This window comes from Ptychodera flava, chromosome 15, assembly GCF_041260155.1.
Source record: "Ptychodera flava strain L36383 chromosome 15, AS_Pfla_20210202, whole genome shotgun sequence".
NCBI classification, from domain to species: Eukaryota; Metazoa; Hemichordata; class Enteropneusta; family Ptychoderidae; genus Ptychodera; species Ptychodera flava.
The window spans coordinates 22,206,813-22,222,569 of NC_091942.1; the positions used below are offsets into that span (position 1 = coordinate 22,206,813).

Consider the following 15,757-nt stretch of genomic DNA (forward strand, 5'->3'; position numbering starts at 1 on the left):
AATTGGACACCAACCGAGTGAAGGCATTCACAGCAAGTCAGCGTCCAGAAGTAATGCGTTCACTTGACTGGAAAACCAAGTGCTTTCTTCTGTGCTTGTAAATTGGTTTTCCAGCTCTCCCTGCTGGGTTTGACATTAACACCCTCCCCGGCAATTCAATATTCTCCCCGGAGCACTCTCAAAAGAAGCGAGCTTTTGCTCTGTGCCTCTGCTGTTTTTGGGGGCACCAGTCTGTCTGGACCGACTGCTGCCACAAGGATGGTCATTAGCACTTTCTGGTTTGTCGAACACAGCCCCTCGGTCCACCCACCACGTTAGTGTTTTTGTTTATAAAACTATACACGCAGCTTTTTTACTGTTAAGGAAAACAAAGCAACTCAAGCATCACAGGCTTAACATAAAATAACGCAAAAATTTTTCTGAGTACGGTGGAAAAAGATCTTTTTTATATATCTACACGTATATCTCTTCATTAAAACTTGTTACTAACTGTGTACTTTACTGGTACTTGGTGTTATTTTCAAGAAGGTTCGAAACAATAGACTAATCAGGTTCAAGTGCAAGCATCAATTCACTACAAAGCAACAAATTCCATTGTCTCAGCCACTTGAGAAGAAAAAGAACTTTCTTTCATGCGGAGCGTACACGAAAGATCCATAAAAACACACACTCAGGAAATAAAAATCACCGAAATTGTGCCAAAGGAAGTCTGAGAAATACCCAGGAATTGCAGCCGGGGTGAAATCTGAGAAAGTGAAAACTGGGTGATTAAGACAGCTAATTATCAATTGTTGCTAATTGTCAGGCCACTTTGTGGAGGCACCTCCACTAAAAGGCGCACACAAAGGCAATGTGGCAAGACCACAGCAATGTACTCATTAAGAGATTCACATCCACGGCCGGCACAAAACAAGCCGTAAATCTCAGACTGCCCACCGTGCCAAGAATCGACACCTCATACAAAAATTGCACCCTCCCCTGTGCACATGAAATTTGCACTAGCATCTATGAAAAAGTGTTTGTAAGCTAACAATTAGAAATAATCATTAGCTTGGGCAGCTTACATTGATGCTTGCAGAGAAAAGAGCATTTCGTATTAAAACAGTACACTCACAGACAATAGTATTGAGACCTGGAAAATGTGGTAATCACTACATGCACATGAAACTTTTTTCTTTTCACTTAAAAATTTTTATCTGGGGAAAAATTAATGTAAATTTAAATGGATTATGTATGTTGAGTAATATTTTGTAAACTTCCAGCGTCCATCTTAGTGTCTCATGGTTTTCAAAGTACTGAATCTGTAAACATTTGTAAGCTGAATCCAACAGGTGGTTGTGCCCATTGAAATTATACGGACCTGTGATCCACACACTCATCAAGCAATGTGCAAGTTTTTTATAATTGCATTACAATAAATTCTGGATGATGATTTTCTGCCCATTTCTTGCAAGTTACTTGCCTGTTAACTCAAAGTTTAGGAGTTCGTCATTTTCCAGTTCAGTTAACCCTTTGAGAGGTGTAATTTTCCCCTCCTAAATTTTAGCGCAACATTTTCCAAACTTTCATGAATTTTTCTGTGATTGTTTTTGTAATTTAGGAGCAAAAGGCCATAACTTTTCGTTGACTATATTTTTTAATCAAAATTTTGTGAAAAATCTTGAAAAAAATTGTCTGCACTATATTTTATGAAGGCAACAAAAGTTGATTTTGGAGCTCAAAGAGATAGAGCACGCTCCATAGAATCAAGGACTGATTTCAATCCCAGTTTCATCATAAAAAGTGGACAGATTCTCTCATCTCTGAAACAATTGGCGATATTTCTTATCTTGAAAAACACACACAAAAATCACTTGTCTTCTCCGAGTGTGATTTGTTAGAAAAGAAAACAAGATCAACAACGAGGGTACGTCAGACAGTTTGAAAAACAAAACAGTATTTTTAAGGAGCCTTTCCTACAAGATTCATTAAAACACACTCAGCCCACAATTGAATGAAACCAATGTTTTGATTGCGTCCATTGCATCTTCAAGTTCAACCACTTAAATTTCTTTTCACAGGAAATCTGAATGAGTTCAAGTTTAGAAATTGCCCTTTCAACTAGCCTCATCACAGACATTGAAATAGCCTGCTTTAGAGGTCCAATTAACTCACTTCACGATAAGTTTTTGTTATTTTTACTGGGCACAGATCTCCACCCCTCAGGTTTCCTTGACTATAGCTGTATTTCAATTGTATTCAATTTACTTAAGTAAACTGTCCCATTCACGTTTTCACCATTCAAAATACAAATACTAATTGCCCTGTGTTTTACATATCCTTTTTTTAACCAAGTATTTTTTGTGCCATGTTAATTTCTCATTTCTTCTCAGCATCACTTTTCCACAGTCAAGAGCGCACATCAACTTGACCTAGATTTCTTTTTTTTTCCCCTGGACTGCACACTCTCACTGTCCGACTGTTACCTTGACAACAAAATTGACATCGCCATCAAAGAGTGGAAACTTGCGCTCAGCAACATTCTAGTAACCTGGTTGTTTGTTCAGATGGACCATGACAGACACTTGGCTGTGTTTTTTTTGCCGAACCAACGTAATCAGAGCATCTGACCACAGTTAACATTCGATAAAATGTGCCCACGGTGGTACCTAGCTGAGAAATGAAGTTGCTTTTCAAAAAAACTAGGGCACAGAGTATGAATAGCTATGAAAAAACAATACAAGTTGCATCAGAAGTTGAATTAGACCTGAGGCGTATCTGCTAGAAGACTCTGATGAGTTACTAAAATTTTTCACAACTGTGCAATTCAATTGACAGAAACAACTATAACTTTTTATACCCCACTTAGAATTTTACTGCCAAAAAATCTGTGACAATGGCGATCCCACGAACAGGTGAATTCTTGAGTGTACATTTGCAAGCTTTAAGAAAAAGTGGAAAGTGAGTAGGTTTGTGTATTTGTTTTTTACTGTATTGTGAAAGTGGACACTTGAGAAAGCTATCAGCTTCGGGCAAACTTGATTGCAAAACTGTGGTTTTTTTCTTTAGCCATTGTCTCTTTGCCTGGTTTTGCGTTCCACTGAATGATTTGAATGTGAAAGCTTTTATATTGATTCTGATTTTGGATGTCCTTCCATTGTGGGACATTATAGCTCCGGGTTGAAATGTTGGGTGATAATGGAGAGCTACTACCGACCATACAACTGCTTTTAAGTCTCTCTTTGCACTGCTGACTAAGCCAAGCACTTCAATTACAACACAGTGTGCGGGGATTTGTCCAAATTAAACTAGATTAGAAGAACACAGAACAGAACACGGTGAAATAGTATCGGAAACCTTCTACCGTACAATCATTAGGAGAATTAATGGGGGAGTTGTAGTTGAAAGTTAACAATGGCCATTTTGAGGCGGTTTTCTGCCCGTAAGTCGGGCCCGGGTTTGACCATCAATGAAGTGGACAATCCGGCCAATCCTGTTATTGAAGCCGGTTAAGTTTCAACAGTGAAGTGGGCTGGGACGCACACAAAGTAAGCATCGCCCCCAGGGCTGGATTACGTCTCGCTGATGACTGTGTCAATACAACTGTAGAATTGGACACTCTGGGAACATGAAGATACACAATAAAATCAAATAGAACAGATAGTCACATTGAGAAATACGGGCCTTGCTCTTCTTCTCCTTGTTTTTACTTTTGTCGACTTAAATGTAAATGAGGGAACCAAAGGGGAATGGTTTGAAGAGATTCACACGGCCAAAATAAAAGCTAAAGAAATACACCGCTTAAAAAAGACTTTTCTTTTTTCATTCCCAAGAATTGATACAATACCTGGTTGGAATTTGTCTTTCTTGCAAAAAAATAGAAGACTTGGAAATGTTGATGGGCTGGTTATCCTATTACTACTCTTTATGGACGAGATGACACAATCGGCAACTTAAGAAAATTTCAGGTTCCACAGGAAGTAACTGCTATTTTCTTTTCAAGGAGAAATGGTTTTAAATTTTCCATTCTAAGACTGACTGGCTTAGCCATCAGAGCTTTTGAATTTCTCAGTCTACTGCTAGAAACTGTTCAAAAAAATACTGATTATTTGATGAATAACACGTCGGTGTCTGATGATTTTTGTTTCTCCCAACTGTGTATTCTTGCCGAACTGTTTTGCAAACCTTGCTATCAAACTGAAAATGTAAATTTTAACCTGGGAAAACAATTAGGTATTCTTTCAGGTAAGAGGAAAAAACCAGTTTAAAGAGCAGAAACTTTTTGTTTGGTCAAAGAAGAAAAATCCTTACTACATTTTGACTGAGTACATGCTCGTTTTGATTCAATTTCTGCGTGTGTTGGTATGTTTCTGCTTCTGTGTGACAAGAGCAAAGCATTCAGCTTGGCTTGATTCTCAGAATCACCGAGAACAACGTGGAAAACAAAGCTCAGGAATCTTTTTGTTCCGTTTTGAAAAGAAGAGAGGTTTTCCGCATAACAGTTCCACATAGATACTGATTTAATATCACATTCATTCTGCACGAGATTTGGAAATTCAGCAGCGTTAAACGGCAAAGATTAAACGACTGCACGCCGAGGAATTACTTTTACTTATTTGAATGTTTGTAAACATTGCAGATATTAGTGGTAATGCCAGCTAAGAAGATAGTACAGCCAGGAATGCAAGTGTGGTTTTAAACAGTGTAATATCAGATTTGAAGATTATTCAAACATGACCGCGCAAGTGGATGTCGTGAAATTAGGAAAATCTTTTGATTAGTCATAAATCTTTTTTGTGAGAAACTGACAGCAGCATATCCTTTGATGGTGGTCTTCATTAGCATAACTCCATGACAAAAGAGATCCTCGGTGCACTGTCATGGAGCCCTGGTCATCGAAAGTGACAGTGCCCTCAGTGGCTATACCTAGAAATGTGCACTCACTTCCAGAGTATGCATTTCTTTTGGTACAATTGCTTTTTTTTTGAAAGCACATGCACCATTTCTAGCATTTGTGTTGACTGAATAATTTTTTTAGGAGTGTACTGGTATGAGAGTCAAGAAAAAATGATATTCACACTCATGAAGAATGTCCAGATATGATGCCACAGTCAATAAATTGAGTTTTTATACGGTCTAATGCACCCAAGGGACACGGACATTAAACTATGGAAATGGTGTGCTCGACTTGTTTCAACTGTCGACTGAAAAACTGACTTTTCTACAAAGATGCATCAACCGAATTTTAATATTGATAATTTGAGATGGCATAGTTCTCTAAATGAAAATATCCATGGTCAACTCTAAAATTCTATTTTTGATGATAAAGAAAAGGTTTTTAATTTCCTTGAGATGTCTTTGAAAAAATGTATCAAAACTAGTCTTTTGAACAAGTCTTTTTTTAAAATGACTTCTGCATTTTTAGGATCTGCATACTACAATTATGTATCATCAGCAGACGTTGTTTGCTTAGAATTCCAAACAAAAACGAATTTTGGAAAAGATAATTTCCTAAATTATATCTATTGTCAGTTGTGGCACTGTATTGCTAGCAGTCATATTGCCAACATAAAATATCAGTTCACTCCATTTTTGATAAGATGCATGTTTTCCTGAGAATGGAAATTGAATTTAAAGTAGTGAGTAAATTCTGTGTAAAATCAGTGTTCACGTTTCTCATGACAGAAAATATGAAAACTAACCTTCCTGTTTCTCCAAGTCTATGAGAGCATCTTCCGTCGGAGTGCCTTCCAGTAACTTTTCCGTCAGTCGATTGCCACAGGCTTTCAAAATCCATGCAAATGACATGTGTAAATACTTGAAAATATTCCTATCATTGGTCAGATCAATAAGGGACCTGGCCACTTTTCCACCGGCACTGCGCTGACGCCGGAAGTTGCCGGGTGTCATGAATTCCATGGTCATTCGTTTGGCTCTGGGAGGAACCTCCGCCGCCTTGTAGACCTTCTCCGCCTTAGACTGGAGTTCGTCGATGAGTTGTCGGATGTTGGTGACAAGAAACGGCCACGAGTTGAGCAGGTAGATTCTGTCCATCATCACGACGATAATGCTGTACCATCGCTGTAATCCCCGGGCTTGACTGTCCTTCATGAAGAAAGTGTGGCTCAGAACATGGCCAAGTTCATCACCAAAGTAAATAGGACCTTCCCTGCCCGGGCAAACCTACGAACGGAAAAATAATTAACAATTTGACAAATTTATGACGAGCACAGAACAAAACTTTTTCAATGTCTTCAAACACATATTAAATCTTCTCAATTTATTGAAACATTCCGAATTCTAGAACAGGATACTAAAAGTGCAGTGCAGTTACTTGATCAAAAGATATTTTTTTGTAAAGTGGAACACCCATGCCTGGTTGGGCCTGGCAATCCCTTTCACCCTTTTCAAATCATAGTTGGCTCAAACCCATTGATTTCTGACGCAAGTTTGGACCACTTTAATGGGGGATGAAAATATTCACTAATTCGTAATCAACCTTTCTCACACGTAACATTCTGTTATAAGACCATTCAGCCAATGTTACAGGTTATATTGATCGGTCAGTTCTAAGTATTTTTTGTAGCCTGGGTGAAATGTAATGAAACCATTCTTGTTTGACAGGTGTTTGATGATCTGTCAAATGAGACATAATTTATGAGAAGTGATACCTGACATATGTCCACTTTCTTAAACACTTCACACACACACAGAAAGCCTTTCATGAGAATGCATACATAAGAAAGCCAGGGTATTTTGTGTTTCCGTTTCCGTATAACCCACTGGAACCATAGCCACGATATCAATGTAGCTATGGAGTATTTCATGGCAGGCTTGATGAACCAGTAAATTGCAATTACATGCCAGATTTCATCGACGTTTATTCCCAGTCTTACAGTTTACAGAGGGCTAAAATCGGGCAAACAATGCACTGAGTGCCTGTGGCATATTGGTAGTGTATATGTTTGCGCTGGCAGTATACATTTCAAGTTGTTACAGAACCCTCAAATATACCCTGCAGAGTGTTTTCAGTTGATGATTATGCTTTTTCCTGGGCTAACACTGGGCTCGATCTGATCTACAGCCAAACTGGTCTAAACCTGGCTACCTAATTTTGTGAAGCCAAAGTCAGAAATTTGCCAAAAATTCATGACTTTGGTCATTCTCTTCAGAAAGCACCCTGTGGGCAGATATTCACTGACAGACATTCACGCTCTCAAATTTTAGGATACTGTGTTGGCCTGCTACTTGTGTGAACTCTTTGTGAAGCCTTTCAAAATAAATCAAATATATTCACTTTCTTGCTTTTTGGGAAAAGTAAATATTTAATTTTTTTCCAAATTGAGAGGACACCAGCAGAAATTTCATTTCAAATTTTGGCAAATTTAAAGTAATTTGTTCCTGCAATCTCAAAGACTGCAAAGAAAGCTTGATTTTTGTTCTTTTTCTATGAAAGAGAATGGTTTCAAGTTTCCTCACAGAAACTATTCAATTCCCTTTGAGGCAGGGTATTACCTGACACAACTGCTGATATCTGTTACAATCCTAATCTACAGATACAGTATCACTGTACTCAGCCACTGCTTGGTGACACAGGCAATATCTGTGTACATCGGAGATGTGCACTTGTAAACATGTAAACAAAAACAGATCATGATTTCATTTTTTCATTTACTCAAATTATGATCTGGGATGAGTTGTTATATAATGTCTGCCGCAGATAAGACGGCTATCTAAATCTTTTGATGTGACCCGCTGGCTCAAAAGAACTGGCATTTCGCTAATAAATTACTTCTGTGAGAATTCTATAATTCCACCTTTCCCCAGTTCTCATGAAATGGATGAATGAATCTCAAATATAAATATTGCAACCGTTTTTTTTTCCGTAATTGTTAAAATATTGGACATTTAATTACTCAAAGTCTTGCAATTTAATTTAGTCAGGACTTTCCTTGTCAAGATTATGGTGTGAACTATGGGGATAAAAAAGGAGAATTTTAGGTCCATGATCAAACTGTACTGAACATGGATGATTGGGTTAAAGGTTAACCCTTTGAGTGCCAAAGCCGATTGTTGTCATCGCACCTGTAAATTTCATATAGACCATTTTTTTCAATTTGAGATTATTTTTTGTTCAAATTTTTTCTAGATTTTGGTCAAAAACTGAAACAAATAAAATGTTATGTTCATTTGGTCCAAATTTATCTAGAAAATTACAGAAAAAATTCATCAAAATTGGAAAACTGATGCACAAAAATTTTGGTGGGAAAAATGCAGCACTCAAAAGGTAAACACGTTGGCCAGGGATTCTAATTTGTTCTAACTGAACTACCTTTACAGCCAAGGCTATGTTTGTCAAGGCAACCACAGTAAAATGTCCATCGATGCATTTGTTCAAGAGATCCTCTTGAGATTTGTTTTCATGTTTTTCCCTGTTGTACCTTAGGTGAATAACAGAGTTCATTCGGTTCCAAATTTCCACAGAATGCAAACTTGGAGATAAACACAATACTGAAGGGATTCTTTTCTAAATTGTTCAAATCTTGACACACTCTAAAAGGTGGCCAGCACATTATGAGCAAAGTGTGAAAAAAAAACTGTAAGGGCTTGGGCAAACAGAATGGCCAGTGATCGGATCCAGTTAGAAAATTTCCCAGAATGAGCAGTCGTAACAACAATCGGATCACAACTGGCAACACTCAGAATGTAACCACTCCGTCCAACATATAAAAATACTGTTTACTGGATTAACTGTCCTATTGGACAAGGGAAAATGTGCGTGTAATTTTATGAGAAAGAAACCATTGATGGCCGGGGATTTAGGAACTGCTGATACAAAGGCTTGCAAATTGGGCTAATTAACTTTCAAGGCACTTCTGTCTTTGCCCGAAAAAAAAAGTGGTATTCATCTTAGACAATTAGTCATATCCATTTCGAGAGGGAGAATAATATCGCCCCCCAAGATCCAGAGTACTGCCGAACACTACAGGGTATTTGTTTTCCATTAGACTACAACAAATGAGATTGGTTCTGCATAATGAGCTGTGACAAGTAAATTAAACTGTGGAAATGAGCTGGGAGGGTGGTTTTTGTCTAATGGCATGGGACAAATGGCTTCCCCGGGTCTTGAGAAATGTCAACAGTTCATGCAGCTACCCAAAAGGGCTTGATTACAGAATGACAAACCAACAACACTCACAAAAACTGTTTGCAAAGCGAGTAAACAGTGAAAAAGATTAAAAGAAGAACTTGGGGTTACTTCAGAGCACACACACATGCACACACAGCAACTGTGCTAACAAACTGCTCGGGTTGTTTCAAAGGAAACCAATGAGGTATAATCTTGGTTTGTATTCTTTTTTACTTTGAGGAATCAAGTTTCAAAACAAAGAATGCACCCCCTCGCATGCATCCACCACGACAAGCCTTGGGCTAACTGTCTTAGAGTAAATGAGCCAGGTATTACTGCACCAGTAGTTTGAGTAAATTTCCTAAATGTACGCCAGTTTCATGTGACCTGGCTAGGTTAAACCTGTGGATTAAGGGTTGCAGGTATACCTAAGCTGGTATCACAGACCTTATCTACTGACACCACAATCCTATGATTATCCTGTCTCCAGCAAGGAAAACACAGATCTGTTGATTCTGTAAATATGCAGCTAGACTTTTCTTACAAATTTTCACTGATTTGAAAGGTGCGCGATTGTACCCCACTGAAGGTGGGGAGATTCAAATGACACGAGCAGCTGGGGACATTTCATTGACCTTGACAGAACAAAACAAAACACAAGTTTAACATGATTGAAAATGGGAGATTCAAGGGCCTTAGTGACAGCCTGTTGCAGAGTTTTGGTAAATCTTTTTGAACAAAAAATTATGTCAAAATTCAAGCAAAATAATTGCTTTTGATCCCGTTTTCCCGGTTTTAAACAGACATTGAACTGTGACATCAATAAATAGTTCACTTCAAAATCTGTATCATCTACTTATCATGTACAGCACAAAGTTCCTTGTTAATATGAAATCCCCAGCAAACATGCATGATGTCATTTTTTTTTTAGTTTTGGAGGGGACTTCACGCTTCATTGTATGCCCGTAATGTCCCTACTTCTATTTCAACTCATTTGACCTCACAGGCCCACTGACAATCAAACGTACACGTACCTTAACAGTACCCTGTTACAAGTTATCACAATTTTTCCTTAGCAAATGGTCAGATCATAGAGTGACCAATTACTGCAGGAGTACAACAACAATATGTGTAAGTCTAGATTTGATTGGATGCTGCAGTTTCATTTCTCCAGGGGCCATGTTCTACAGTTTCGACAGTTTTTCAACATGTCCGATAAAATTTATAGAAAACGATAATGGATTTTGATGCAGACAAAACAGTTCAAGCAAAAATATTGCTACTGATAGTAAAAATGTGAATTTTTTGTCTGAAAATTTGTTGCAAACTTGTAATACTGATTTTAATAACTTTATACCATGAATCAGATGTATGTTGAATATTCTGAGAATTCAACTACACTTTAGGCATTTCCTGGTTTATAACTTGTTTCTGATCCCCAAGAGACCAAAATAAAATTATAGATTTTATTTTTTATCTTAGGTTTCTTGCATAAAACTATTTGGGGAGGCAGTTTTTTCCTTTCTTTGAACTGACAAGATCTGACTTCTGACATAAGCACAACAACACAGGAATGTTTATTTGAATCATGGACCCTGGAGCGAGAGGGTCTAGGCTTGCATCGCACGTTGGTATTTGTGACACGCAGGTAGAGGACGTTCACTATTCATAATTGTATAGTGCATATGTGTAATCCTAGAGATATGTTCTACTATGAGTAGAACACAGTCATTTTTTTTACACTTGTGAAATTTTTCAAGTGAATGCAGAAACAAAATGGCTGACATTGCTATCCTCGACAGACAATGAGAAGAAATAACATCTTTTCTTATTTTTGGCATACTATGCACAATATTGCTTTGAAACACATTACCCACAACTGACAAAAATGTTCAATTTCTACATCATTAAAGAAATTAAGTTATAAATTGGATTGCCAAATTGAGGTTTGAGAAAAATAACATTTGCATTGTATTTTAAAACTCACCGCTCCTAGAAACAAGCCAACAAGTTTACTGAACATATGTACTTCCCTCCCCTGGGAGACAGATATATTCATGTGCCACTGTTAACCACTTATAGATAAACTAATCTTACTAGATCTCTGGGACTCAACGGTCAGCCTTGACACTTAAGACAATATTTCATGGAATAAAAGACTTCGAAAACAATTTTTATCAGTGATGAACATCTACCTCAGAGTACCACATTATCAGCAATATCTGCCCACGGTTCAGCTTGTGTGAAATCACATGAACACTGAATGACAAATTTTTAGAACGTGCATCACTCGAGCAAACAAATCATGACTAAAATTAGAAGCCATGTCATTAAAATTCAAAAACAACAATTTATTCACCTGAATTCTTTTAGTTTCGTACCGTGGAACACACAAAAGCACACATTCCGATGCATATACACAAGTAATATCTCAAAGTGTTTGTACATGAATGCGTCATCGTTGCCTAGCACCTACCCACCATTTACTCATTATCTTACTAACTTTACATTTTCTGTGGAAAACAGGACTCTAATGTCGGCATATTTGATGCCTGGGGGCTATATCTAACCTGCTCAGTCTATGACTATTGGATATATTGAATGCATTAACTTCAAAACATTGTGTTTTATCAGCCTATACTCAGGTAAGGCCTGTGCAATTCGCTCATCAGACTTTGAACTCAGTAATTGCTTGTGTGTTCTACAAAGTCATGCTGATAAATTTACCTGATAAATTGATATAAATAGCTAGCCTGCCCCATTTGGCTGGCCCAAATAATTCTCACGCTGTTATTTCAAATCTTAAATCAATAAGAAATTACACACACATAAGGCCTATGCAATTCGCTTGACAGACTTTTGAGCTCAGTACTTGCATGTGTGCTATACGAAGTCGCGGTGATAAATTTACCTGATGAATTGATATAAATGGCAAGCCTGCCTCATATGGCTCGCCCAAAATAATTCTCACGCTGTTATTTCAAATCTTAAATCAATAAGAAATTAGTTACACACACATAAGGCCTATGCAATTCACTTGACAGACTTTTTGAGCTCTATACTTGCTTGTGTACTCTACCAAGTCATGCTAATAAATTTACCTGATAAACTGATGGAAATGGCCGGCCTGCTTCACGTTTCCCTTGCCGAAATGATTCTCAGGTTTTTATTTGAAATCTTAAGTCAGTTAGAAATTAAGACAACAAAACTATGAAAATTACAATGGTTTTAGTGTTGAGACCATCTTGTGTAATGACAGATGTGAATTACTGGTAAATCCATTGCTTTATGAGACGACAATACCCTCTGGATCCAATTTCTAGGGTTTCATTTTATCTTAACGTTTTGTTTGTCATGAAACTGCAATGCATGTGGTGACCACAGAATGAATATTTGAAATATCACGTACTATCTTAACAACATACGAAGATCAGAGATATCTTGAAATAACGAGACAAAAAATCACCCCACTATTTATAGCTAATATTTTACTAATGATTACTGCTACGTTGAAATTATCAGGAAGTAAATGCTGCACATCAAAGAGGGGACAATGTTATACAGCGCCCTCTAACAGCGATAATATTTTGATGGTGTTCAAAAATTTGCAGACACCTCATTAGCTAATTTTGTTATTCTTTAAAAGTTTGTGGCCTGCACGAAAGGGGAGTCAAGGAGCTTTGCTCTATAATGTACTTTACAGATACATACTTTCAGGAACCTAAACATGCTGCACTAGACTTCCTGATTATTTCCCGTATGCTGAACAGCTGCAAAGAATTCACATTATTTAAGCAATATGTACCCCTTCCCAGCCTATAGCGGGCAAAAGGAAACTTTGCACGATGTAACGTACGAGGCAAAGCCGAGTACATTATGGAATGCAAAATTTGCTTGAGTCTATTATGGGCCATGAAGGGGTACATTACTGTAGTATTATTCCGTAATGTTGGCAGTGCCAGCGATTTGTAGCTGAAAACATCTGGGGCCTCCATGTCAGATAAGCGGATACATTATCAGTAATAATCTGAGGGCACGACATCACAAAATTCACTGGTATTGACAAAGCTATACTATAATTCTCATTAATGAACGGATATTGTAACAATGATATGTGTGTGAATAATACCAGATGAGGACTAACTGTCACTGTGTGCAATTCAAGACATTCTGGTTAATGTCTGTCCCCCCCTCCAATGAACTGAATGGACTTACCTCACAACTAAGACTCCTGAGACATGCTTGTCTTACAATACTGTACAGTCTCGAATTATCTGGAAATTGACTTGATGTGTAGTTAATTCCAGCTTCTGTGTCTTTACTGATGAAATATGACTGGCCTGGTAGGAATGATCGACAAGCCTGGGGAGAGTAAAGGATATCCATGCTGAATTCTCTAAAATACACTGTTTCTATTTATACAAGGCATAAACTTTGACTGGTAAATTTAATCATATTATATATCCCTTTACCTGCCAGACAGTATCACTTCCCCATCTGCCAAGTCATTTAAAAAACCGGTATTGAGGCAAAACCATATGTATTTTCACCCACTTGGCTTGGTATGTTATAGCAGCTTTAGTCTGTTAAAATCATGTAGACAGTATCTCTGTCTTCAGGGACCTTCAAATCTTCAAGTCTTTGTTAAAATGCACCATATAGGACATGTTTTGCTTACTAGTAACTAGATCTGATGGTGAAATATTTTTCACTTTATTAAACGTCAATGTGATAAAATGTGTGCCAAAAGGAATCACGTAAGTCATGTTTTTCTACAATCAGATGTTGAAATTACTAGCATTTCAAGCGTTCCATTTTATTGCATTTGATTTGGTTAGGATGAAAATGTTGCTTGTTGCAGATCTATCATTGCATTGCACTTCATCGTAAGTAAGGCCATAAGTTACAGCAGTCTCCATTTTATGTTGATGCTACTATCAGTGGATAGTTGAGGGCTTCCTCATTGTTTGACACTGGTTCCCCTTTGGAAACAGAAGCAAAACAATGAAGTTTTGTTAGCACAAAGTATCAGCCTCGTTCCCAAACCATATCCTCTAGATCCCTGGTCCAACTTGTCTGATCTAAACAGAAAACACTGAATCATGCCAGGTAATCATAAACCTGGAGTGACACTATTTGACCAAGGGAGATGTCATGAGTGGCAAAAGACACTACAATTTTCAGAACAGACAAATTTGATATATCTGATTATGACAGAGGGAAAACCATATTGGCAAACAGGGAAACAACAAAAAAATGTTGGATGGCCATCAAATGCTAATATGTATTTACTGAATGAGTTAAGTTGAATACAGTCCATTAACCATTAACACTGCATAATTATTAAAGAGGCACTGAGACAACACAAAGGCAAATAACAGTAGAGCTAAGGAGTCCTGTCTGAGTACTTTAAATCTCGTACCATGCGCAAATTTCCCGCCTTTCGATTCCGTATTGGAAAGAGACAAATGATGAACTGCATTTAAATTTCTGAAAAATATTGAGCGAAAAGTTTTTTTTTTAATGATTGCACTATGTTCATTTGATTACAACATTTAAAACATTCTGGTCTTCTAAAACTGAGTAGAATAAAAATAATTACGTAATGCAATTGCGAGGTGGATTTCCTTACCTATTTACTTCTATGAAACATTTAAATAGCTGCAGTACAAAGTAGATCTTGGGCCAAACAGCAAATCAAGAGGCAAAACCTCCAGCTACTAAGCTACTGAACTGCAGCTTGGAGGTACCTTATTTTGACAATCACAGATCTCCATGACTGCAGCTACACATACATGAGACTTTATACATGTGCTTTTCGGTTACATACCTCACAGAAATCGGACGTTTTCGCTGAAGGTGGCTGAATGTCGCTAGAGGAAGACGACACAGAGGTTGTGGTCGGGGATTTAACTCTCCGATCGCAGTACCAGGCACTGTCTGCGGTTAAATCGGCGTCAGCATCTTCGCCGGACTCTTGTTGAGCGTGAAAAGGTTGTGTGCAGAACACTACGCTTGGTCCGTGAACTTCACAGAAGTGGCACAGAGAGATGATTGCATTCATTGCTCCAAGATCACTTTAAACATGTGTGAATAAGGTGTGAACGTTTTTGTTTACCAATGGAAATGAGGAAGTGTGGTTTTCGCGGGGTTTCTGAAGTTCAAAGTTATGCAAGGTATTGAGGTTTACCTTTACCATGAATACCACACTTTGCCGGCGCAAAACGTTGTTACGAAGACGGACAAAGCAGCATCTGTGTTTCCCATTCTGTCCAGGAATACATTCGGTTGACCCAGCGCCTTTTAAATTCCGAAAGTAAACCATTCATTCCGATTCCAAGCTTGTTGACATCCTGGTCGCAGGGCGAGATATCGGCAGATCAGGTGACAATCAAGTATTCCCGTTTCATATATTCACAACATTATGTTGCTGTCTTTCTCGTGATGACGTCCACCTTGCTACAATACAAAATAAGTGGAAAAATCGGCATAAACGCTACTAATATACAGTCAACGGCCAAGCAGTGGTTTGAGGCTTTGTCATGCTCAGCTGATCCGGGTCACGTGCTCGAAAATACCGGAAATACAATTAGTCTGTTATTTCTTTTCTCAGCGGTAATCTTAGCGTTACAAAACAAACTCTCTGAT

General features: G+C 37.9%; 1 protein-coding gene across 1 annotated transcript in view; it reads right to left on the reverse strand.

The window, feature by feature from the left end:
• Nucleotides 1–15,705, reverse strand: part of LOC139151550 (folliculin-like) — a 42,270-nt gene extending 26,565 nt beyond the window's left edge. The window contains exons 1-3 of the mRNA XM_070724442.1: nucleotides 14,940–15,705; nucleotides 13,325–13,471; nucleotides 5,682–6,162 (exon numbers count right to left, since the gene is read on the reverse strand). Of these exons, the coding sequence (XP_070580543.1) occupies nucleotides 5,682–6,162; nucleotides 13,325–13,471; nucleotides 14,940–15,173 (862 nt within the window). The 5' untranslated portion in view covers nucleotides 15,174–15,705. The remainder of the gene's footprint in view (nucleotides 1–5,681; nucleotides 6,163–13,324; nucleotides 13,472–14,939) is intronic.
• Nucleotides 15,706–15,757: the final 52 nt, after the last annotated feature.